The following is a 23,593-nucleotide window of genomic DNA, read 5'->3' on the forward strand; positions in this document are numbered from 1 at the left end:
AGAGTTAAACTTTTTAAACAACCCACTCCTGGTTACTTTAAACTAATCAAGGTGAACCTGATATTAAAAATAGCTGCAAAGCAGAGATTATTTGTAAACATCAGTGATTCCCATGTAGTGATATTCAGTGAATTCCAGAATCCCCTCCTTAAGAGAATATTGAATTCCTAGGATATGCCAGATGCTGTGTTAGGTGACTTGAGGAAACAAAAAATAAAGCAGAAATGGTGCCTGTCCTCAAAAAGCTTGGGTCTAGTGGGTGAAATTCTAAATTATGAAATAATTACCACACAATATGGTGCTGTAATAAAGTGCTTCAGAGCTATAAAGAGAGAAGCAGACTATTTTTCTTGGAAGGGATGAGCAAGGCTTCAGAGAAGATGTAACTTTTGTGATGTGTTTTATTGGAGCTAAAGAACAGAAGAGAGCAGAAGGCCATGTGTGAGAGATGTTTTAACATGCTGGCTTCATCTAATAGAGAAGCATAAATGTGGGAGAGGGGTGTCAGACTTCTCCAACTCTCCAGTGAAAGAAATCATGCCTCCTTCCATAAGGAGATGCATTCGAAAGGAAGAGAGAAGGACCAGAAGTGTTTCTGCACCACTGTCCCCTCCTGGCAAGTACAGTAGGAGTGCCCTCCCTTTGCTCAAACATGAGAAGCAGTAATAAGCATCACATGCCAACAGGTCTTGAAGGATAAAAAGAGATTCAACAGGTAAATGAGATGGATCGTTCTAAATACAGGGAAAAGCAAGAGCAAACCAGGAAGATTTAAGTGTGCAAAGCACCTTGGGAAAATGATGAGAATAGAATTTCTTTAAATTTATCAAGAAGTTTTCTAACTAAAAGTGATTGATGCCCCTGATAAATATATTTCTATTCCTCTAAGTCTAGGACCTGACCTCTTATACCCAGTTTAGGATCTAAAAACAGCATAGAAGTGCTCCACAAGTTTGTATTTATCTTACTTGGGGCTCACTGAACTTTTTGAATCTGTGGGAAGATGTCTTTCATCAGTTTGGGAAAATTTTCAGTTCTAATCCCTTTAAATACTGCTTTCATCCATTCCCTCTCTCAGCTCCTTCTGAGACTTCAATTATCCTATGTGTCTCTTATACTGTTAATGTTTATCTTTCCATTTTTTTCTCTGTATTTGTTTTGAATATTTTCTTTTTTTTTTTTTTTTTTTAAAAGATGACCAGTAAGGGGATCTCAACCCTTGACTTGGTGTTGTCAGCACCACGCTCAGCCAGTGAGCAAACCAGCCATCCCTATATAGGATCTGAACCCGTGGCCTTGGTGTTATCAGCACCGCACTCAACCGAGTGAGCCACAGGCCGACCTTGTTTTGAATATTTTCTAATGACCTATCTTTCAATTACTTAGTAAACTATATGTACAATCTGCCGAAGTCATTTACTGAATTTTTATTTTTAGATATTGTACTTTTCAGTTCTAGAATATCCATTTGATTCTTCTTTTTATAGATTCTACTCCAAGTATCTGGTGAAATTCTCTATTCTGTTATCTATTTTGTCCATCTTTTTCTCTACTTTCTTGAATAGATTAATCATACTTAAAGGTATTGTCTGTTAACTCCAATATCTCACCATCTGTGAGTCTATTTCTATTGTTTCTGGTTTTTTTCTTTTTCTTTCTTTTTTTTTTTAGTTATCTGTGAGATGATCTGGCTCTTTACATGCTTAGTAATTTTTTATTGTATGCTATACATTTTATATAGAAGACCTTTAAAGGCTCCAGATGATGCTGTCTTCCCCCTTTCCTCTGTAAGGCACAGGGTAGGAGACTGATCATGAGAATTTGAGATGATTGGAGCTTTGATACAATTTTGACAAGAGTTTTGGTAAGAGTTGGTCTACCTTGTTTATCCCTGTTCCTAGTATATGACCCTCCAGGGTTTTCAATTGAGAACATGGCAGGTGTTTGTTTTCACAGCCCTGAAAGACTGCAAGAAATTCTGTTCTGCCTTTCAGAGGTTTTCAGCTTAGGTTTTTAGCATCTCACTTCACACAGACTCAAAATTTGGTACATTTCTTGAGAGGGATCCTGGCCATCTGTTTGAGGGCCATCAAGGATTCGATTTTGTCACTCCAGTCTCTCATAAATACCACAATCTCTCTGTCCTCCTGCAGTGGGCTTAGGGACAAGCCTGGATTCTTAGGCTTTAGCAGCTCCTGGAATTAGTAAGTGGCCCAGGTAGAAGGGGTCTGTAGAATCTCACTGTCAATAAGCCATGCCCCTACAGCCTTCATCGGTTGCCTTTCTGTTTTTAGTTCACCTCCACCTGGTCATTTGCATTTTTTAAACACCTCCAGACCATAGGATATTTCAATCTACTTTTTAAAATTTGCCACATTAGAATTCAGAAAACGTTTTGTGGGGTAAATTTGCCATGTATTTCAGATCCCTAAAACCCCTGCTCTGGGCAGTCCAGCCCCACGGGACCACTAACAGTTTGGCTGACTTTCTTCACCCCCACCCCTCACCCAAGCAGGTATCCCCTGCTGGAGCCAAATTCTGATCCCCAGCCCAGAATCAGAAAGTGCTTTAGGGAGAAATAAAGGGTAGCCAACTGTTCACTCACCTCTGGACAGTTCTCCCCTTTCTGAAATTTTAGTCCATTTATCCTTGCAGCTTCTGGAATTCTCAGATGCCGTTAAAAATATGACTGTTGTAATTATCCAGTTTTTTCTACTTTTTGTCAGGGGGAGAGTTGGCTTTTCATGATCTACCCAGAAACAGAACTCAGCTTCACAAATTTGACACGGCCCACCCTGTCCCCACCCTCCAAATGTACACACACTCTGTTCCCTTACTTTGCTGTATTTTTCCTCATTGGACTCTTCGCTTCTACAAATACTGATGGCAAGCCCTGGTCAGCAAGCTCTCACCATCACCCCCACCGCAGCTCTCTACTAAGAATCTGTGCCCCAGTGGGGGACCGGCGTTCAAGAGCTGAGTCCCCTGTGCCAGGTGACAGGGCTCACCGACTAAGCTGCAGGAACAGAAAGTCTCAGATGACTCCAACATTCTAAGTCTACCAACCTGCCTGAAGGGGGTGCATGGCTTTAGATATGGGATAAGAAAGGTTTTTTTTAAATCAGACACTGTTTAGGAAAAGAATTAAGTAAAGAGTCATGGTTCAGATTTTTGGCCCTTATATCTCAAATGAAAATGTTTTAGTAAAATATTTTTTTAACTGGAGAGATTTCAGTCCACAACAAATAAATAAATAAAAATTCAGGTTCCTGTTCCTATTCTTTCTAAAAACAAGGGATCTAATAACCGGGCTCACAGTATCTTATGGCAACACTCAGTGGCAGATGCCACTGTAGATGGGACTTGCCTCTCCTGCAGGGCCCAGGGTGTGGCAGGTGAGGCACCTGGGTTACTAACTGTATGGAGGTGCTCACTCTCAGGGCCATGCCAGCATTGTGCCAGCTTTCACACCACCCTGGGAGAAAATGCCACCTTACATTGTCACCCCAGGTTCCCCCTCTAGTCCTGGCTCTAATCCCCAGTGCCTCGCCTGCCTGGCCCCTGTGGCACTGAGGAGGCTAAATGAGCAGCTCAGGATCCTCAAGCCAGGAGCCAACCTCACTCCCTCACCCCTCACCCCTGCTTCTCTTGCAACCACAGCCTACAGTAACTCAGAAAAGCTCATTCTGGAAATTCTTCCTGCTTTCCTTCACAGCTGCTTAAATGGAGTGTTTATATTAATTAAAAGGAACTTCATTATTCAGTGGGAAAGCAAATTCATAGCCCTTCACAGTGTTCCCAAGTCCCCACACAGCTCACTTGGGCCTCAAACAAGAAACCAGTTGCTAGGAGACCAGCAGGCAAACTTCAAGAGATGGGTGGTTTTTGATTTTTCTCTCTAAAGCTCGCTATCCAATTCCAGCCCGGGCCAGACTGTTGGTACACTTACAAAAAGAAAAATGGAATACACACACTCCTTATTCCATAAATTCAAAGGAGACTTTGCATGTGTTATTAGAGAAATAAAACTGTTTTTGAACATACGATAAAATGTAATCCCAACTTTTTGACTTTTACCTGAACCTCTGCTGTCTGCTTTCTTTAGGATGCTGGCATGACGTGCTGGTACAGAAACACCTATGAAGTTGTGAGGTCTTTTTTCTTTTTTCTTTTCATGTTCCCTTTTTTAGAAATATAAAGGCAATGGGATGGACCACAGAAAGAAACCTAAAAAATAAAAAAAACGAGAAATTCTTCTGCACTGAATTTGCAATGTAAAGACTTGATTTGGTCGGTCAAATAGCCTGGATCTCTCAGAAGATATGAGAATCCAATTAAATAATAAAAGTCCTAAAATATTCACAAGGAAAATATGAAACATTAATAAGAGATTATTAAATATCACGGGCCACAGGCATGTCTAACTTTGTTCTTTTACTGGGCAGTAAACAGGATGTTGAGAAATTAAGATTGGGGTCTCTAAGTTGACAGAGAGGCCCGTTAACATGGCACATTTGTAAACAGGAACGCTGCCAGCATCCTGGGCTGGGATCCTGTGCTCTCTTTCAGCATTTCTAAAAGTTTTTTGTCTGGGACAGGCTGACCCTCGTATTATCCTGGGACCTCTCCTTTATGCCTGAAACAGCTAGGACTGGAGGCACAGTCCTGCCTGCAAAGACTAAAATATTTATTATCTAGAGCTTTACATAAAAACCTCTGCTTTATTTAATTAATTTATTTATTTGGTGGCTGTCCAGTACAGGGATGGAACCCTAGGCCGTGGTGTTGTCAGCACCACGCTTTAACCAACTGAGCTAATCAGCCAGCCCAAAACCTCTTCTTTAAATCAGTGCCTAAAATTAAGATTTTTTTTAGTTCTTCACTTAAAACAAAAATATTATTTTTTATAATATACCAATTAAGAACATTCATTAATTTCAACTTTCTTGTTCTCTTCTAGTAGTTCAATGATATATATATATAATAAATGTTATTTATTCAATATGACTTTTGCCCGTAGTACAATCTAGTTGATTTGGATATATTATACATATGATTTATTTTCTTGCTTTATTACTCATAAACTTACAATCTCCTTTTGAATTCTTCATCCTAGAGAAGACTTATTTCTTTAATTTTTATCCAGATTATGTGTTTTGACCATTCTAGCATCAAGTTTCAAAATCAATTCTAGGAAACATTAAAATTATCCATTGTTTTCTGTAAATATTATGCAGTTATACCATTAAAAGCAGCATTATACTTCACTAAATATTGGACACATGATATTATTCTTTTAGGCTTTCATATCTATTTTCTCGTCTTTGTTGAATACCTTGACTGATGGCTGTTTATGGATCCTTTGTCAGTTTTAATAATGGCATGAGCACTTTTTTTTTTTTTTTAAAAGATGCCCGGTAAGGGGATCTTAACCCTTGGCTTGGTGTTGTCAGCACCACGCTCAGCCAGTGAGCAAACCGGCCATCCCTATATAGGGATCCGAACCCGTGGCCTTGGTGTTACCAACACCACACTCTCCCGAGTGAGCCACAGGCCAGCCCTGGCATAAGCACTGTTTGACATGCGAGCCTGATCACTTTTACTGTTTCCAGTTGTTAAAAATTTATGCAGTGAATGAATCAATTCACACACATACATACACACACACACACACTCACACACTCTCACACACACACACACACAAAAACAAACAAACAACAACAACAACAAAAAAAAAAAAAAACCGGGGGGGGGGGAGAGGAAGATATAACAACCACAATTTTTTTTTGAAGTTCTTACAACAAGCAAATGGAGGGAACACACTTGGGTGGGAGGGGGAGAGGGAGGAGGGAGGGAGGTTTCAGTGATGGGACATAATAATCAACTACATTGTATATTGACAAAATAAAAATAATAAAAAAAATAAAAATAAAAATAAATAATAAATTAATTAAAAATTTATGCAGTGCATTTCTCCAAAGACTTTCTATTTTTTTCTCAGCTTTTTTTCTTTTTGGACCTCTACTGCCATATTTTCTATTTTTATCATCTTGATCTCTTTTCATATGTTCAAATACCTAAATAAAGGGTAATTGTACTCCAAATGCATAAAATCTTAACATATACTTAAAGTGCAAATTAAAATAAATATAAAAATTAAAATATTAAAATACATCATGTTTTTGAAAGTTATTTTTCTCTAGAAGTCACAATTATTTATTAAAATTAAGACAAAATTTAAATGACAATAAATAAAAATTAAATCAAAGTTATTTTTTAAGAGCTGAAATTTTTATTTAATGTTTTGAAATTTAGATTAAATCTTATTAAGCACTTCTATAAAAATAGAACTATTTAAATTCTAGCGGTCATTGTTTATGTAACTTCCAGTGTAAAAAAATCGATGTCTCACTTCAAATCTATTGCCTCTGGGGCTTTACATACACACATTTAAGAGAAATATGAATTGTGCAGCATTACGAGATGTTTCTCGGCCACCACATGCACCTGCAGTGAATATCAAATAATTGAACCATGAATTAGAACACAAGGAGACACAAGAAAGTGGGCACTTAGCACTATTGAGAAGAAACCTGTGCACAAACCATGCTTCGATGCTCCCCAGGAGGAGGTATCTGGCGATTGGCCTTTTCTCTGCCCTAGGCACTCCATTCTGTCACAGTCACCTTTTGTTTTAAAGATTTAGAGCAAAAGATACAGAAAGGCATTTCTCTGAGGCCTGAACACTGTTGGTAGGAGAGCTTTTAGGGTTACAGGTGACCCTGTGCCAGTGCTGGAGGCCACACCCTGAGTGACAGAGGCACTAGGTCTTCTGTGTAAAGCTCCGAGGGCCCCGGTGCCCCAGTTTAAGGGTGGCACTGTGAGGGAGGGGCCCACCGCTTTGCATGAGCCTTCCTGCGGCTGTGCTGGGCTTGGAGCTGCAGGAAGACTAGCATGAGACGTGGCCGTGGCTTTCAGTTAAAATGCATTCCCTGCCTGAATTGCCTGTTCTTTCAGCAAAATTCCACAACTACCTCTCATTCTGTTTCTTCCTACCCGTCTTTTTAAGATAAAGCCTCAGGCACAGAAGTCATGAGTTGTATGCCTAAGGGTGTTCTCCAGGACCGCTGGAGTGAGCTCGGTCCCGCACACGCAGGGCGAGGCTGCTTGGGCCCTCCGACCTGGTTACTGAGCCCGCATGACTGTCCGAAACTCCGCCTCCGCCCACAGCCCTTTTCTGATCCCACAGAGGCCTGCGGATGGCTCTGCCTGCAAAGACCTTGCCCCATCCTGACCACTTCCCCATAAATATACCATCTTTCCATGTGGGCAAGACAGATCTGGGGCACAACACCTCCCATCTTCTCACGTGGCCACTTTGTGAATAAGCCTTTTTTTCTCTACTGCAAAGACCCATGCTTGGGTAACCGGCTTCCACTGTGTGCAGCAAGTGAACTCCATTTGGTTCAGTAACAGACATTTGAGAGCTTCCCCATGCCCAGGAAGGGGACAGGCATCCAAGTTCCGAGCAGCATCCCTGGGATGTGGCAGGACCTCAGGGGAGTATCTGCTTGAATGCAGCTGGGGAGGCAGGGGCCCTGGCCTGGGCAGTGACCCCACGCCCTGGCTCAGCAGGAGAGCATCAAAGGACCAGGTGGGTGAGAACCAGGACACGTGACCAGAAGACAGGAGGCCTCCCCTCCAAGGACCCCAGGACCTTCATGCGACCCTGGGAGGGCAGGAGAGAGCCTCAGTAATGACCAAAAATAGGACTTCCTTTCAGCCTAGCCAGACTAGATTTTGTTTGTGACAGGAAGAAAAGAAATGTGACATTTCTTACACCCGTTTTGTTCAATAACATCATATTCCACTATATAAATAAGTTTGGTGAATCTTGACACCCTTCTCCTTTTCTCTGCCCCACAATCTTGAAATGAAGTGTGCTCATGGTCTGGGGACGGGTGGACTTCAGGACCTTACGCACGGTCAGCCCTCGGTGCTTCTGGAACTTACTTTCAGGGGGAAATGATTTGTGTTTCTGCATCTTGTTACCCTCACAGATCACTTGTAAAGAATTCCTGGTGGGGGAAGCCCATGCCCTTGGCTCCTGCCTGCCCCCTGAGCGGCAGCATCTCCTAGTGCCAGCTCCTCAGGGCCTTTCAGGTCTTAGTGGAGGGAGGTTACATAAGTGGTGGGAAGTTCCGCCATCAGCCAGAGGAGAGGAATGTGGAGATTCTGGGCAGAAAAAAACTGAACGATCAACCCAAGTTCTCTTTCCCCTGAATGGCCTTCCAGGTTTAAGCAAAGCCTTTTGCTCAGTACTCTGAGGATCCCTTTGCCTCCAGAGACTCCCTCCTCACCTCCCCCTCCAGGTACCCAGAAAAGTCCCTGAAAGAAATTGTGCTCCAGGGGTCACCTGGTCAATGGATAGTTACTCCCAACCCCACCATGAGCTCAGACATTGACAGAACTATGGGTCCTGTGCAAATCAAAATAGGGGCTGTCACAATCCTTGTGAGCCCAGGTTCTAAGAATGTCATTTTGCACAGAATTAGCTTTCCAGGGAAGCAAGTTAGGACGCAGACAGCAGAGGGAGCCCGCAGTCTGCTGTTGGAGCTCGGGCCGGGCCTCTGAGGTGCAGGGACTCTTCCTAGGGCTTGTGGGCTCCACACACAGAAAATTCAAATTTACTTAAGTGAATGCCTCCCAGGGGATCAGAAACAGGGCCCCAAACCCACTATAGTTTTGTTTTGTTTTGTTTACAAATTCATGACCTATGTCACTCTGACATGTCAACCTAAAACAGGTAAAATCCAGCTTTTGTCCTTTAAATCCTGGCTTTTTCATTCAGAGAGCTCTGGCGTAATATCAGAGGGAGTTTACCTTCATTTCTGATTTATTTTTGCTGTATACAAACTTGCCTCGTCCCTTCATGTGTGGACATGCAGAGAAGCATTAGAGGAACTCTGAGAGTCCCGTCTATAATAAACATTTTTTGGTAACGAAGCTAGTCAACTCCTTAGCCACCTATCTGATAATATCTAATTTATTTAAAAAGGTATTCTTTTGGGGGGCAGCTGGTGGTAGGGGGATCCAAACCCTTGATCTTAGTGCTATCAGCACCACGTTCTCCCAAGTGAACGTACCAGCCAGCCCCAAAAAGTTTCTTCTTAAAGTGAGGAACCCTCGTACTTTGTGCCACAGTAATATTTCCAAAGGGGAGCTGAACCCGATTAGAGCAACGCAGCAGCACCTGGGAGGAAGCACCTCTTGAGCAAAACGTGAAGACAAACAGCGGGAGAGGGCAGAGGCGGCCTCCCTCCACGGCCCAGCTCCACCTGGGAGCCTGGGGGCGCGGCCAGGCCGGGCGTTCTTGCGGCCATCCTTCTGCTGAGTTGGGGCATACAGAGTCCTTGGCACCTGCTTTTGCTCACGGTCTCAGCAGATGTTGTGGGGCCGGTGCTGTGAGTTTCTTGAGATCAGCACGAATAGTTCTTCCACCTGGGACTTTCAGACCTGCTTCCATCCTCTCCCGCATTCTTCACTGGGGTTATCTGGTTATTTTTCAAGGTTGCCTCTTAGAACCCTGCACACTTACCCTATCCATGGCCTTATGGAGGTCTCAGCCCCACAACCTCCAGCTAGATGCCAGGAGATGTCACAGTAGAACCTGGAGAGCTTAATGATGTGGGGGCAGAGGCATCCCACCCTGACAGTGTTTGGCAAAGGAGCCAACGTTCGTCAGACACAACAGGAAGCCTGGGCTGAGCGAGCAGGCAAGGCAGTGGGGACCTGGAGGGACCCTGGAAGGAGAGGGTGGGGGGTTGGATTAAGGGCTGGATTCATAACTTACTTCCCAAGGAGCCCTGTTTCAAAGCGATGGGTCCCCATCTGGATGGTGATATGTGGTGGCCACAGGTTGTGTCCTCAGCCAGTCAGCACTGCTGTCAGTGCTCCCTGAGGAGTATGCAGCACATTTACACACTTTGAGGGATTGCTATTGTGCTAACTGGCAGAATCAGCATTGTTAAAACTATTCAACAGATGGATTCAGTCAAATTTAATAAGATGAAATTTAACAGAAATGTCAAGTCGGCTTCCCATCACCTGTCTTGTATGGAGAAAGAATACCCTACAACACCACACATGAAAACATCTCAGGTGTTGGGCTCCCCTCTGAGCTCACATGGGAGAGGACCCCCCGCCCCCTATGGTAACCATAGGCTGCATCATGTGGGACATTGGCCCTAGAACTGGAGCTGTGATACCAGTGCTGGGATGGTGTATTCATTTCTGCCTATTACCCTTTGAAAGGAGCCCAGGCAAACGTGCCCAGGGAGGTGAGGAGACACAGGCCAAGGCAGGTAGGCAGCAGTGAGAAGCCCAGGATGGCTGGTCCAGGAGAAAAGACTGGGATATGGAAAGGACAAGGCAGCCACCTCCAAAGAGTTGAAGGGCTGCCTCAGGAAAGAGGGGTGAGGCTTTTGGGGGGAGTTTCTTAGAATAGGATCAGGCCCAACAGGCTGGGAGCCACATTGGTCCAGGACATTGGAATCCAACAGACCTTGCAAACCCAGCTGAGTGGGCGATGTCCCCAGCCCTCGTGAGCCCCGGCTTCCTCAGCTGTGAAACGGGAGTGCTGGCACAGTTGAGCTCCCCGTGTCACCCAGGGCAGAGTAGCAGACATGAAGTGCTTAGCGAAGTGCCAGGACACTGCAGATGCCTAGTGCAGTGAGCCTCTTGTTACCACTAGGTATGAGTTAGAGGGAGGCAGACTTTGGTTTAGTGTAGAAGGGCCTTCTAACACTCGTAGCTACCCTACGACAGAGCGCATTCTTGGCAGGTTACGAATATTCAGGTGGTTATAATACTGAAAACATAATGCTTTTGTGTATTTGCTGCCCTAGCTGAATTGATTGCAAGTATTTCCCTTTGCCTCCAGGGACAGTGTAACGATTATGCCTTTGAGGAAAGGAGAGCTGTGCTTGGCCTTGTCCTGCTTGGTCCCCACGAAGGACCCCTTTACCCCCACTACACTGCAGAACAGCCAGTCAAAGGGGAGGGGTGGAGAAGTCCCACAGCGGGCCACAGGGAGGCTGTCCCTAACCTGGGACAGTGGTTAACACTGCCCCCATTAAGTGAGGGCAGGTCTTGGACAGCACAAAAGCTGAGACTGGCTGGCAGTGGCTGGGAAGTTGAGCGCATTCAAGTATGAGATGGGAGGTGGAAGTCCCCACTGAACAGCATCTGTCTTAGAGGGTCACAGGGAGATGCTCACTGTGGCCTGTGGATCACAGCTGTCTTTTCCCCCAGCCAAGGGCTTTTCTTAACGCTGCTTCCTATGGCTCCTTACTGGCAATTCTCTGGCAAGTTGAGGATCTGGGATCAGCTAGCAGGCATGCGGCTGAGCACAAGGCTCAAAGAGGGAGACGTTGAGGGGACTGGGCTGCAGGCCTCCCACGCTGTACTCACACTGGTTTCCAGGCACAGGAGGCAGGGCCACCAGGCTGCCTCCCAGTACCTCTAGGTGACAGGCAGAGGGTGTCATGGCCCTGCAAACTTGAATTCTGGCGCATCACTTCCCTGGCAACAGAAGTGCAGCTGTCATTGGTGCTGCGGAGGAGGAAGCTCGGGAACATTCCTTTGCAGCTTGGGCTGCTGCCTCCCCACGTCCCCACGCTGCGCTGGCTGGGGCTTCCCACCAGCTCCTTCCTGACAGTCCTCCTATCATCCTCTGCTAGCCCTTAGATGGCCTCCTGGAGGTCATGAGGCTGCCCTAAATATACAGCAAACCTTGCATTCTTAGGAACAAGGCAAGGGCACAGAGAGCTGGCTCTTCTCAGTCTTTAGCCTTGGCTGGGCCAAGTGAACCTGGAGGTCACACTGCATCAGGCCCACCTGTCTCATCAGGTTTCTGGGTTGAGATTCTTGGTCTTAGTAGGAAGGAGGGCTGGGGTGAAGGTTGATGCTGATGTGCTCTTCCTCTGCCAGTCTCTTCTCATGGCAAACCACGGCACTCAGAGCAAACCAGCAAGAACAGCGGGGAAGAGCTCCTCATCGGATGAACCCCAGACACGTGGAGCAGGTGAGCGCTGAGGAGCAGCACAGAAGTTCACCAGGCCCTGCCCTTGATCCCATGACCACCGGGGGAGTGGGCTCATTGCCCTCAGGTGAAATCAGTATGGGACTGTTTCTTACAGCTCCAGATAAAACTTCTGGTGCTCTGATCCTGACAGCATTTAGGAGTCTGAGAGCAGAGTGGGGCTGATCACAGTGGGGACCAGAGGAGAAAGGCTGGTGGTGGCAGATTAAAGGTGGCACAAAAATTCTTTGACAAGTCTCTACCTGAGAGATGGGGTCTGTTTTCCTTTCCTTGACTCTGGGCTTGACAAAGTATGGGGAAGTGACACTCTGACATTTTTGGGTCTAGCTTTTAAGAAGATGGGCCGCTTCCACTCTGGTCTCTTGGAGCCCTGAGCCCCGTGTTGAAAGTCCAATTACCCAGCTGGAAAGAGCACATGGAGAGGCTTTGAGACTATCAGGAGGGGGAAAGGGGCCCAGCTGAGCCCAGCCTTCTCCTCCAAGGAGCCAAGAATGTGAGTGAAGCCATCTTGGACTCACCAAACCAGCCCAGCTGCCAGCTGAATACCTGAATAGCTGCTGGCTGTGTGACTCCAGTTAATGCCACCTAGAGTAGCAGAATCACCCAGCTGAGCCCTGCCCGAATTCCTGCCCTGTGAAATGCTATATAATAAAATCATGGTTGTTTTAAGCAACTGACTATGAGGTAGTTTAAATGCCCACAAATAGCCAGAACACCAGCTAGAGGAGCAGATCCTGACCAGGAGCCCTGACTCCCAGTGCCCTTCTGTGGAGACTTGGCAGGCAGTTGGGTGGCATTTTGGCTTTTGCTGGGGTTTACGGTTGGAAGCTGGGCTTGTTTTGTTTCCCTCATTCTGTTGCTTTAGCAAGTGGACTGCAAAGACCTTGGGCATGGTTTTCCAACAGATGGGCTTAGTATAAACTGGAAATCTTTTCTTTGTCTTAAATTGCTGAAAACAGGGACCAACTTGGAAATCCACGACTCCTGCCTGCTCGCTGATGATACAGAACTAGTGGCAGGATATTACAGCAACAGCAATAATGAGATCTGATTAGACCAGAGTGTAAAATTAACATTGTTGTAGTTTGTCCTAAGGAGGGAAGAGTATTTATACAATATGTAGAAGTTGGTTTTGAAACAAAGATTTTAATTAGGTTCCACTAAGCAAATGCTTCTTCATTTAAAAAAAAAAAAAAGGAAAACCTGGGTGTAGTGCAGGGCGAGGCTGAGAATTATCAGCTGCTGAGTAAATGGCTGCTTAAAGGGTCATTCTACCTTTCTTTCATGAGAACGTCGTTCTGGCCAGACATCCTCCACCTACTGAAGAGTAACAAAGCACCCAGGGATCTCCAGCCCGACACCACCTTCACCTATCACACCTTGCCTTAACTCGCGGCTCCCGGGCCAGGAGGGCTGGCCAAGGGCTTTGGAAAGCTTAGGGCAGAGTTTCTCAAAAGTGATTCCGGAACCACCCATGTCGTAAACACTAGGGGTGCTTATTAAAACGAAGACTCCATGGCTCCAGCCTGGACCTATTCATACCAAATCTCTGAGCCTGGAGTCCAGAAATAGGAATTTAAACAACCTCTCCAGGTGAGGCTAACGCATTCTTACGTCTGAGAATGACTGGCTTCTCAAAGTTGCTTTTGCCTCCAGATTTGGCCTGGAATTGGACAGGAAGATGTTTCCTTGAATTGAAATGCGTAGAGAGAACATCTGTATTATGAGAGAGAATGCTGAAGCACTTTAAAGCCCCCTCTCCTCTAAGGGCCTCCCAGAAGAGGTTGTCTCCTTCTAGTCCTCCGGCCTTTTAGTTGTCTTCTCTCTCCCCTCACCCCCACCCCATTTATGGCCAGTGCCAATGATGTTCACTGTCTGGGTTCTTTGGACTAGGCTTCATGCAGCCAGGCCACGCAGGGGCCATTAAGTAAGACTGAGAAAGTGCAGATTAAATACCGGTTCTGGAAGTGGAGGCCTGGGTTTTGAATCCCATCTCTACCATTCACCAGCTATTTTACTGCAAACAAATTATTTGACCTCTCTGGGCCAGTTTCTTGTTCTGTAAAATGAGGACATTAATAGCATCCACCTCACAGGGCTCCATGGGTAGGACTCAATGGGACAGTGCACAGAAAGCAATTGTGTCCTCGATACATGCTACATATGATTATATTATGGTGGGGGAGTGGCTGGAAACCGTGACACATGAGGAAAAGTTGAGGAAATAGAGGATTTTTATCCTGGGGAAGAAATAACATTGGGAAGACCTGACATTTCCCAACATATTAATGATTATTACCTGAGAAACTTACCTTTGTATAATTTGAAGTGACAGGACTGGAAGTAGTTGCAAAAGTTAAGCAGATTTTCCCTGAATAAAAGGAAGGACTTAAAAGAGAAGTTGAAAGATAAAATGTGCAGCCTCAGGAAATAGCGAGTCCCCTGTCACTGGCTGTGCTCAAACGCAGGTGGCTGAACATGTGGCAGGACAATGAAGAGGGGGTCGAATCCTGGCCTGGAGGGTAGAACTATGTAAAGATCCCTTTCAATCTTGATTCTGTGGTTCATGACTCCAAGTTTATTTAAAGAGAGCAAGAGTCTACTAAAAAAGGTGAAGGGACGGCATTTTTGCAAAGTGGATCCTGAGTTGGTTCTTGGCTTCAAGCTCAGGAGACCACCCAATCACCATTCATCAACCATCTCGGGACAGGATCTATTCCCTATAGGGGCCGGCCTGTGGCTCACTCGGGAGAGTGTGGTGCTAACACCTGGGCCATGGGTTCGGATTCCTATATAGGGATGGCCGGTTAGCTCACTTGGGAGAGCATGGTGCTGACAACACCAAGTCAAGGGTTAAGATTCCCTTACTGGTCATCTTTTAAAAATAATAATAAAAAAAATCCGTTCCTTACAACTTGCCACCTCTGGTCTCAATTTTGCCTCGAGGGCCACAAAGATCAAGGCTGGCTTCTCTTTCAAACCACAGTTTTTCAAAGATGGTGAGCAGTAACTCCATACTCTCCTACCAGGTCTCATCTTTTCTTGGGTAGAATTGCTCGTTCCCAGCCTGTCATTGAAGTCCTAGCTCCTACTCCAGCCAGTGTCTTTTACATTAAGCCAGACTGCATTTATGGTGCATGTTTTAATAGGCATAATCTCATTAATTTGAAATGAACTACATTGGGCTGAGTTTATCTTTGCACCAACTAAGAGTTTGCTAAGCATATTTATTGTCTTAAGATTGCAAAGCAATGTTTAAGCTTCTTATGAGAAGTAACTGTTTTCAAATACCCTTAAGCTCTGTAGAGAAATTACTAGGTCAGTTACAAATCCACCCTACCTCTTCACTAAACAATGACTAAAGGACCATCTCCAGGCAATTTTATCAGTAGCTTCTAGTTTGCTATTCAAATCTGAATAAATCTCCCTTCTTAAATGTATTTCCTGAGAGCTTTCACTCCCAGGAACATGGGGTAGGCAAGGGTCGGTAAGTGGTGGGGAGTATGTGTGTGTGTGATTGGGAAGGGGGCGGCTTGGGGAAGGAAATGGGTTTGGTGATGGGATACAGAGAACACCAACTGGAATTTCTCCTTGCCCGGCAGGTTACCTAAACATGAGCACTGAGCTGGGAGTACTTAAGACATATGGAGTGGAGGCGTGGGTGCTGAACTGGAGAATCCATACCCTCCCAAGCCATTTATACATTTGCAAAGGGAGCTGGATTTGATTAGCAGATAGCCATTTTATGATGATTTGCTTAAATGCTAAATTACAGCAATGCATAGGAGAGGCATGACTGGTTGAGCTCATTCAAAATTCAGGGTTGTGCTAACAAGATAAAAAAAAAAATGTGTGCAGATCAGCCCATTTAAAAGAACACAGTAGTTTGGGTAAGGAAAAGGAATTATAGATGCACCAACAGAACATATGGTAAGATCCCTGAAGGGGAATGCATTGATCTAAAGGTACAGAATAAGATACAGAGTAAGGGCTTAGGGCATTTTGTCTGGGAGATCGTTCAGATTGAAAATGGATCATGAAAGGTACAAATTGAAGGATAAAATGAGCTGCATATGTTTAAAGGCGGGGCTGTGCCAGACAGAGGAGCTGTTTCAGAGGAATAATGAGATGTGCTCATTTAGAGTAAGTAATGGAAGGAAACTTGAGAGATGCATGTTCACAGTACTGAAGGCAAATGCGACTGAAAGGGTATAATGAGAGGTGGAATGAGAGAAGGGGAGGGAGGAAAGCTCTCTCGGGTCCCAGGTGTGATGACTCAGATGAACAGTGGCAAGAGGGGAGATGTTCGATTTGAAAGGACAGATGACTGGAAGGGCATAATCTGTCAAGGACTCAGGGGAGCACAATGCTGGCAGGCCTGGGGAGCACGGGGGATCTGCGAAGAGGGGAGCAATAAAGGGGACCGTGGCACTAGGGGAAAACCCCGCTAGGCTATAATTTTCTTCTCAGAAAAGACAGTCAATGTCTTCAAGTCTTTGAGCTACAACTTACACGAAGGATATGAGGGTAAGCAGCCCTTTTCCCTCTCTCCTTTTCTTCTCTCTGGACAGTAGCAGAAAGAGCAGACTCGTGTGCAGCATGGGCATTTAGGTAAAGATTTCTTAACCATGTGGGCCAGATACGAGAGCAGCTGTGGAATCTGCTTGTCTAGTAACTTTGAGGTTTGACAGGTTCTTGGACATTGGGGTGAGTAGGCTGGGCTGAACCTGGAAGTGGGTGATTGAATTCAACCCTCCCAGCCTGGAGTCAAGTCTCCTGGTCTCTGCAGCCCCAGTGTGGCCACCCACTGAGGTCCTGGCTTAGGGGTTCAACTGCCACCCCAGGCCCTGCTTTCCTCCGCAGCATTACCATCCAAATTGTCATCCCGAGGTCACCAAGCTCACCCTTTGCTAACCTGGTAACTAGTCTTGCACAATTAATGGTGGTAAAAGAATTCCAGCCCCATGTAGGCAGGACAGGAATTTAAAATAAAGTGGCCTAATGTCTCACGCAAAGGGTGAGGAAAAGGAATTACAGACGCATCAACAGAACATATAATGAGATCCTTCACCTTTCTAGGAAAAAGGAACTTTTTAAAAAAAATCTAACTGAATTCTCTAGCTGCAATTTAAGCCTGTTTCCCCCCTGCAAGGTGTTCTGTGATCAGCTGACCTGCGAAAATAATTCTCAGGTATCTGGACGTGGGTAAGTGCCTCGCACCTCAGTGTCTATTTCTTTCAATACTAATGGCTTTGGCTGTCCTCCTGTTAACCCTGTCCTTCTAAGGCCCTGCTTCTCAAGCATCACCTGGTAGAAAATCTCAAGCTTGTAGAAAATTTCAATACTAGGTCTTTACCCTACCCCTGCTAAATCACACATCCTGAGGGTGCAGCCAAGTGACTTGTGTTTTAATAAACTCTCCAGGTGATTCTGATGCAAGTTCAAGCTTGAGAGTCACAGTCCTAAAATAGGTAGTAAAGGGTTAAAAGCACCTGACCAGCATTAAGCAGACTGGACTCATTTCAACTCTTCCATCCCACTCTATTAAATACATCAGGACTCGGGCCGAGCCCATGGCGCACTCGGGAGAGTGCAGCGCTGGGAGCGCAGCAGCGCTCCCGCCGCATAGGATCCTATATAGGGATGGCCGGTGCCCTCACTGGCTGAGCGTGGTGTGGCTGGTCTCAAAAAAGGACAAAAAAAAAAGACAAAAAAAACCACAAAACATCAGGACTCTCTCCTGGAAAAACAACATAAAAACCTTAACGTATTGGAGATGGAGGACAAAGGGAGACATGTTATTGAGCATCTACAATCTGCCAGTCACTGGGTTTACACATATGGTTGCATTTAGTCCTTAATATATGAGGCGGTTACTGTTTCAGTGGATGAGAAACCATGCTCAGAGAAATTAGGTAATTTACCTAAGGCCACAGATGCTGCGTAACAAACTCAATTTGAGCCCTGGTCTAAGGCAAACGTCTTTTTCATCAAAATATGATTCCTATGAATGGGTCATTAGTGGCAAAATTCGTATGTGGAAAAGATATCCAACATTATTGTCACATTGTAATTCTTCTTAAATTACACAGTTCATATTTAACAAAGCCTCGTATGCACTGGTAGTGTAGCTCTGACCAGGGTGTGCCATCTTGTGCTCTAATCTCAATTTCGTTCATTCTGGGGAAGCAGCATCTGATAGTTTTACTGGAACATCACACGGTGACATTGGAACCTGGGTTCAGGTCATTGTTTTACATTTAACTAGAGGCAAATTGCTTGAGTTTACTGGGCCTGTTTCCTTTTCCCTCAGACTATCACTTTCATCCCCGTCTAAGGAGTTAGTAACCCAAGCCAGCTCATCACCTGCAGTAGATTTGGACCATTACCAACTGGCCTCTCCAGCCAGCTCATGGAGAAGATCCTCCATCACCACAGGCCAACAGCACCTTCCCCCAGGAACTCCAAACCCACGTGCCGAGTCCATCAGAAATCATGTATAAACTCTCCAAACCACGTAACCATTATGTTCTAAACAGACCTCTTCAGTTTGTTAATCAGAGTATCTTGTGGCATCCAATCTAGTCTTGTAACTCTAGAATTTGTGAAATTGTTGAGCCAAATAAGATAGAAACTCTACTGTCAGCTCTCAATTAGCTGCACCACTGGCAAGGAACAGTGATGTGGTGGATTAAAAAACATTGGTTCTGGTTGGCTTTGGAATGCACTGGTTTTTTTTTTTTTTTCCAGTAGAATAATTTTTCTAATTATATTTTGCACAGTCTAATATTAACAGTCATTTGTATTCCCCAAGCACACAACGTCTAACATTGAGAGCTGGGAGATGCAGTAGGCAGTCCAAAAATGTGCTGGTCTCAGGCAATGAAAATGTCGTCATGGAAAATCCACACATGGATAACGAAGAGGAAACTAATTATAAAGTGCTCAGCAAATATTAAATCATAAGCAGAGAAGGCAAAATAGGAATTCTCTGTGGATATGTGGACAGAGAGTAAAAAAGCTTATTAAAATTCTAAAAAGGACAGAAACTTCCAAGAATCATCTTTAGTGTTAATGGAGTTTGTTAAAAAACTAGGCTGCAAGGAGGGACAATGAGGTACTGGGTGGTCTTTCAAATAAGAAAACCTCAAGCAATAATACCAAAGCGTTTTAAAAGAGCGTTTAAAATGAATTTTATTGTTTGAATTTTACAAGTAGTCTTTAGAGGCTTCAAACAAGAACTCTGTTGCAAAACTCTAATAAATAGCTTGCCCCAAGTCCCCAAACAAAATGTAAAACAAAATTAAAACTAAACTCAGAAGGATAAGCAAGACTTCAGAATGCTTGGATGTTAGCAGTATTTCTCATTTACAAAGAGATATCAGGCAATGTACAATCTCCTTCATACAGTCAGAGAAAGAGACAGACAATTGAAATCTTTATGAGGAACTCCGAAATCTTCCTATTTCCATGACAGAAATGTCACCAGCAAAAAAAATCCCATGGAGAAATCACAATCGTGAATACAACTGTAGCATTAAAATCTGGTGGGTTGGCGAAGAAAGGGAAGTCCACCCTGGTTCAGGGGTGGAGAGTGGAAAGAGTTGAGATTACTTGGGGCAGGGAACTTCCGAGCAGATGCCACTAGACTGCTAAACATTCCCTCAGACCAGAGTCACCACTGAAGGGACAGAGGAATCAATTTGGTAACAATTATGAAGGCAAGAAACAAGGGGGTGTCCTCAGGTCTGTCAACACTGATGGGCCTGTGCTCTGCAGTAGTGAGGGTCTTGGGACAATGGCCCAGGGCCCCAAAGCAGCCTGCCTCACTAGACAGGAAAAATAGCACATCAATAATTTCTGCAGCAGAATCCTTTGGATGGTCACGAGCAGATGCAGAAAGTGCCGTGCTTAAATGTCACACCGGGACATGCAGATTTCAAAAGCCCATTCTATTATCACAGTCATTGCTCCTAACAAGCAGGGATTAAAACTCACAATTTAACATTCACTGTTAGCTTTTCCTAGTTACAAATACTGGTGAAGTCTTGCTTTGGAGAGGATTTATTAATTTATTAATAGTCATTTTGCACAAGCTAAACAATTTTGTCACATTTTTTTATCTTTAAATATCTCAGACAAAAACTATATATACTTTTGACGAAAATGCATACAGAAAATAAGGTTTTAGTTTGGGGGATCCTGAAACCAATTAACATTTAGAGCCAGGAACCTGTGGAGAGGTTGATTCCAATTCAGTGGGGCTCACTTCAGCCAAACAAAAAGGAGCGCTGACTCTGAGGAGCGCACTTGGGACGTCTCCCTGGGGAAGAAGAGGATAGGAAGTGACGTCACAATGCAGGATTGAGAGGGGCGTGGCCCACAGGCCTGCCAATGCCTCTGGCTTACAGCTCGCTGCTGTTAAATGAACCCCAATCCTGCTGGTCTCTGGAAGACAGATGCAAACAGCCTGGCTCATGCCCGGGTCACTCAAGAGAGGCAGGCGTTTTCTGACAGCACCTTCCTCTCCAGGCATTTTAGGAAAGAAGGTAAGGAAATATCCCTCCCCACTCCCCAGATAAACAAGTTAAAAAAAAAAACCCTTTATTTTCCTAGGAACAATGACATTTGTCAGGCAAATGAGGGAAAGCTTGGGTTACCTGAAATAGATAAGAAAGCTGATGGAAATAGAGGCAGATGGGCCAGTGGGCACCCTGGTCCCAGGCCCAGTTTCTTTTTAAATACATAACAGATAAAGATATTGTGCAAAAAAATAGACATTCACATTTTAGCAGTTAAACTTTTATTTTTCTTTTTAAAATTTTTATGTTTTTGTTTTTCTTTTCTACAAAAGGCAGATGATGATTGTTGATCTGCAATTGTGTTGTGCACTCCCCAAGAGGGGGCAGAGTGGAAGCTGGGAAGGTGCTCTGAGACCGCTTTCAATGGCATGAGGAGGGGCTTCTGCGCGTTCACAAGAGCGAGCATCCCTGGGTCCCTCCTCCTTCCCACCTCCAGCTTTCCTAGCTCAAGTCTATGGTGTTGAAGACCCATTCCGTGAACTTCTTCAGCTTGTCAGAGGCATTCTGGGACTCCTCCTGCAGCCTCAGGTTGTCTTCTCGCAAGTGCTGAACTTCTGCCTGAAGGTGGGCTTTGTCTTCTTTTTCCTGGGAGGTAGAGCAAAGTAGAAAAGAACTAAGAGGTGTGGCCCCACCTCGCCCAGCTCTTAGAAGTAGTTATGGGTCCTTCACCTATTTCCACACTTCGTCCCACTGAACACCTGCATACACGGCCTGGCACTGGGCGCTAAGACACTCTGAGCCCAGAGAACAGGGCTCTCAGAGACACTCAACACTATGGACTAGCTTGGAATGTAAATACACTAATGTGTATTTTAGAGTCTTTGTTAATATGATTGTCTTAAATTTTAGGCAATTGTTTTGGTAGCTGCTGTCTTGATATAGTCAAAGCCGCCCAAGAAACAAAATATTCAGTTCTCTTGGTGCAAGAGCTTGAATAACATCAACTACATGGGGGTCTGGGCTATTGCCACATTATACAAGGGGGAGAGGGCCCAGAGAGGGCTGGCTGAGGTTCAAAAGCTTTCACAAAAATGGGACCAGTTTTTCTACACGTGACAACAAAGGCCTTCTCGCCCTGTGTGTGCCAGTGGGAGTTGAGCTGCACACCCCTGAACACGTGTGTACACAGGGAAAACACCCACAGCTTATCCCACTAAAACTACTTAAAAAACGGTCCTCACAGTTCAAGGGCAGTTTGTACAGACTGTGCAATTTGCTTTGAGGATATGTATTTACCTTCTTCAAATCTTCCCGAAGCATCTTCAGCATACCTTCCAGCTGGTCCACTTTAGAAGCCAGAGTGGGAGAGGAATCTTTACTGCTGGGAACAAGAAACAAAAGACCATGTTGGCAGGAGCCTCCATGGCTGGGTTTGTTTGTGTTTTTTATTTTTATCTGAGCAGGCTGTATTTGTAAGATGTTTTTCAATGTCGAATTACTCAGTATGATGATCCAATGTGCATTTTTACTTTAAAAAAAATAATTTTAACAAAAGGTGATACTAGCTTGAACTACAGCCAATCAATAGCTTCCTTTGTTAAAGATGCTTCATCTTCACAACAAATAAAGGACAATAAGTGAAAACGGTCTCTTTGGCAGTATAAGAGGTACTTTCTGGCAGACATAATTGTCAAACAGTAAAGTGATTCCTCAGGGATGCTTTGGTATCCCTTTAGTGGACTTTAAAAGAGAACTACTCCTCTGTGTGTGTGTGTACAGGGGGTGCTGATGTAGGATCTGCATTCTGGTTCCCAAGAAAACAGTCTGTAGCCACTCATGCAGCTGCAGCTAAATTATCATGCTCTCATCTTAAATGCTAGTCTACATATCTCAAAATATTAAAATAAGACTACATGTTTTAAAAGCTTGTTAGTCTCAGCTTAATGTCTTAAATTCTGTGCTGTCATGATCAGCAATTTTCTCATATTTCACTTAAGTACCAATAATGCCAGCTAGTGGAATACCCAAAGCATCATGAGCTGAAGGACGAAAGGCCACCCAGCTAGCCAGCTGACATGGCTGGAGATGATCCTACCCCCGACCCCAGAGCTGAGGACCACTGTCAACTTTTCTTCCCCCACTCTCCTCTACCAGAATTCAAGCTGCCAAAAGTGTCCTGAGCGGGTTCTAGCCAAGGTGCACAACCTCAGAGTGACGCAACAGACAGCCTAAGGTCTTGTGCTGGGAAAAGGTGCAGCTGCCTCTTTCCAGAAGCCAAAGGGGCAGAGGTAGTGACTCTGAATTTTCTGAACTATGAAATAAAAGATATTCTTTACTTTAAAAATTGAAGTTCAAGTTTGACCGTGTGTTCTGCTAATTCTAAGACCACGACAGGCCCAAAAAGCAAAATCCACAGTGGCCTGGAATGTAGCAAGACTGCAGACCCACGGAATGATAAAGACCTCCCAATTTCTAAGACAGAACAACCAATTAAAGGTTGGGCTTTAAAAGGGAGTGGTCAGCTGCAAGCCACAACTGCACAATACAAACAAAAGGAAAGAGCCAGGCATCACCCTCATCTTTTAATAATCCTTTCTCAGGAAACAGTTCGGCTCACTCAGTTTTCGTTCACTCTTTATTGGAGGCCCCGTTCTAAGAAGGCAGCTTTCGGACTCTCCTCCAACTCTGAGATATTTTTTAAATTTTTATTTATTTAATTTTTTCCCCCCTTTTTTTTGTCTTTTTTATTTTATTTTATTTTATTTTATTATTATTTTTTTTTTCGTGACTGGCAACGGATCGCAACCCTCAGTGTCGCGCCCGTACCGGACCGGGACTGGCAACGGGATCGCAACCCTCGGTGCTGCACCCGCTCCTCGCTCAGCCAGTGAGCAGCCGGTCTGTACGTGGGATCCGAACCCTTGGCGGGAGCGCCGCCGCGCTCCCAAGCGGCGCACTGTAGCAGTGC

At 44.7% G+C, this 23,593-nt stretch overlaps 1 protein-coding gene across 1 annotated transcript in view; it reads right to left on the reverse strand.

Moving 5' to 3' along the window:
- Window positions 1-19,271: 19,271 nt before the first annotated feature.
- Window positions 19,272-23,593, reverse strand: part of LOC103598985 (signal-induced proliferation-associated 1-like protein 1) — a gene marked incomplete at its 5' end in the record, with an annotated part of 42,119 nt that continues 37,797 nt past the window's right edge. Inside the window, 2 exons of the mRNA XM_008583061.1 lie at window positions 19,272-21,270; window positions 21,922-22,006. Coding sequence (XP_008581283.1) covers window positions 21,127-21,270; window positions 21,922-22,006 — 229 coding nt within the window. The remainder of the gene's footprint in view (window positions 21,271-21,921; window positions 22,007-23,593) is intronic.

This window comes from Galeopterus variegatus, unplaced genomic scaffold, assembly GCF_000696425.1.
Source record: "Galeopterus variegatus unplaced genomic scaffold, G_variegatus-3.0.2 Scaffold2817, whole genome shotgun sequence".
Lineage (NCBI taxonomy): Eukaryota > Metazoa > Chordata > Mammalia > Dermoptera > Cynocephalidae > Galeopterus > Galeopterus variegatus.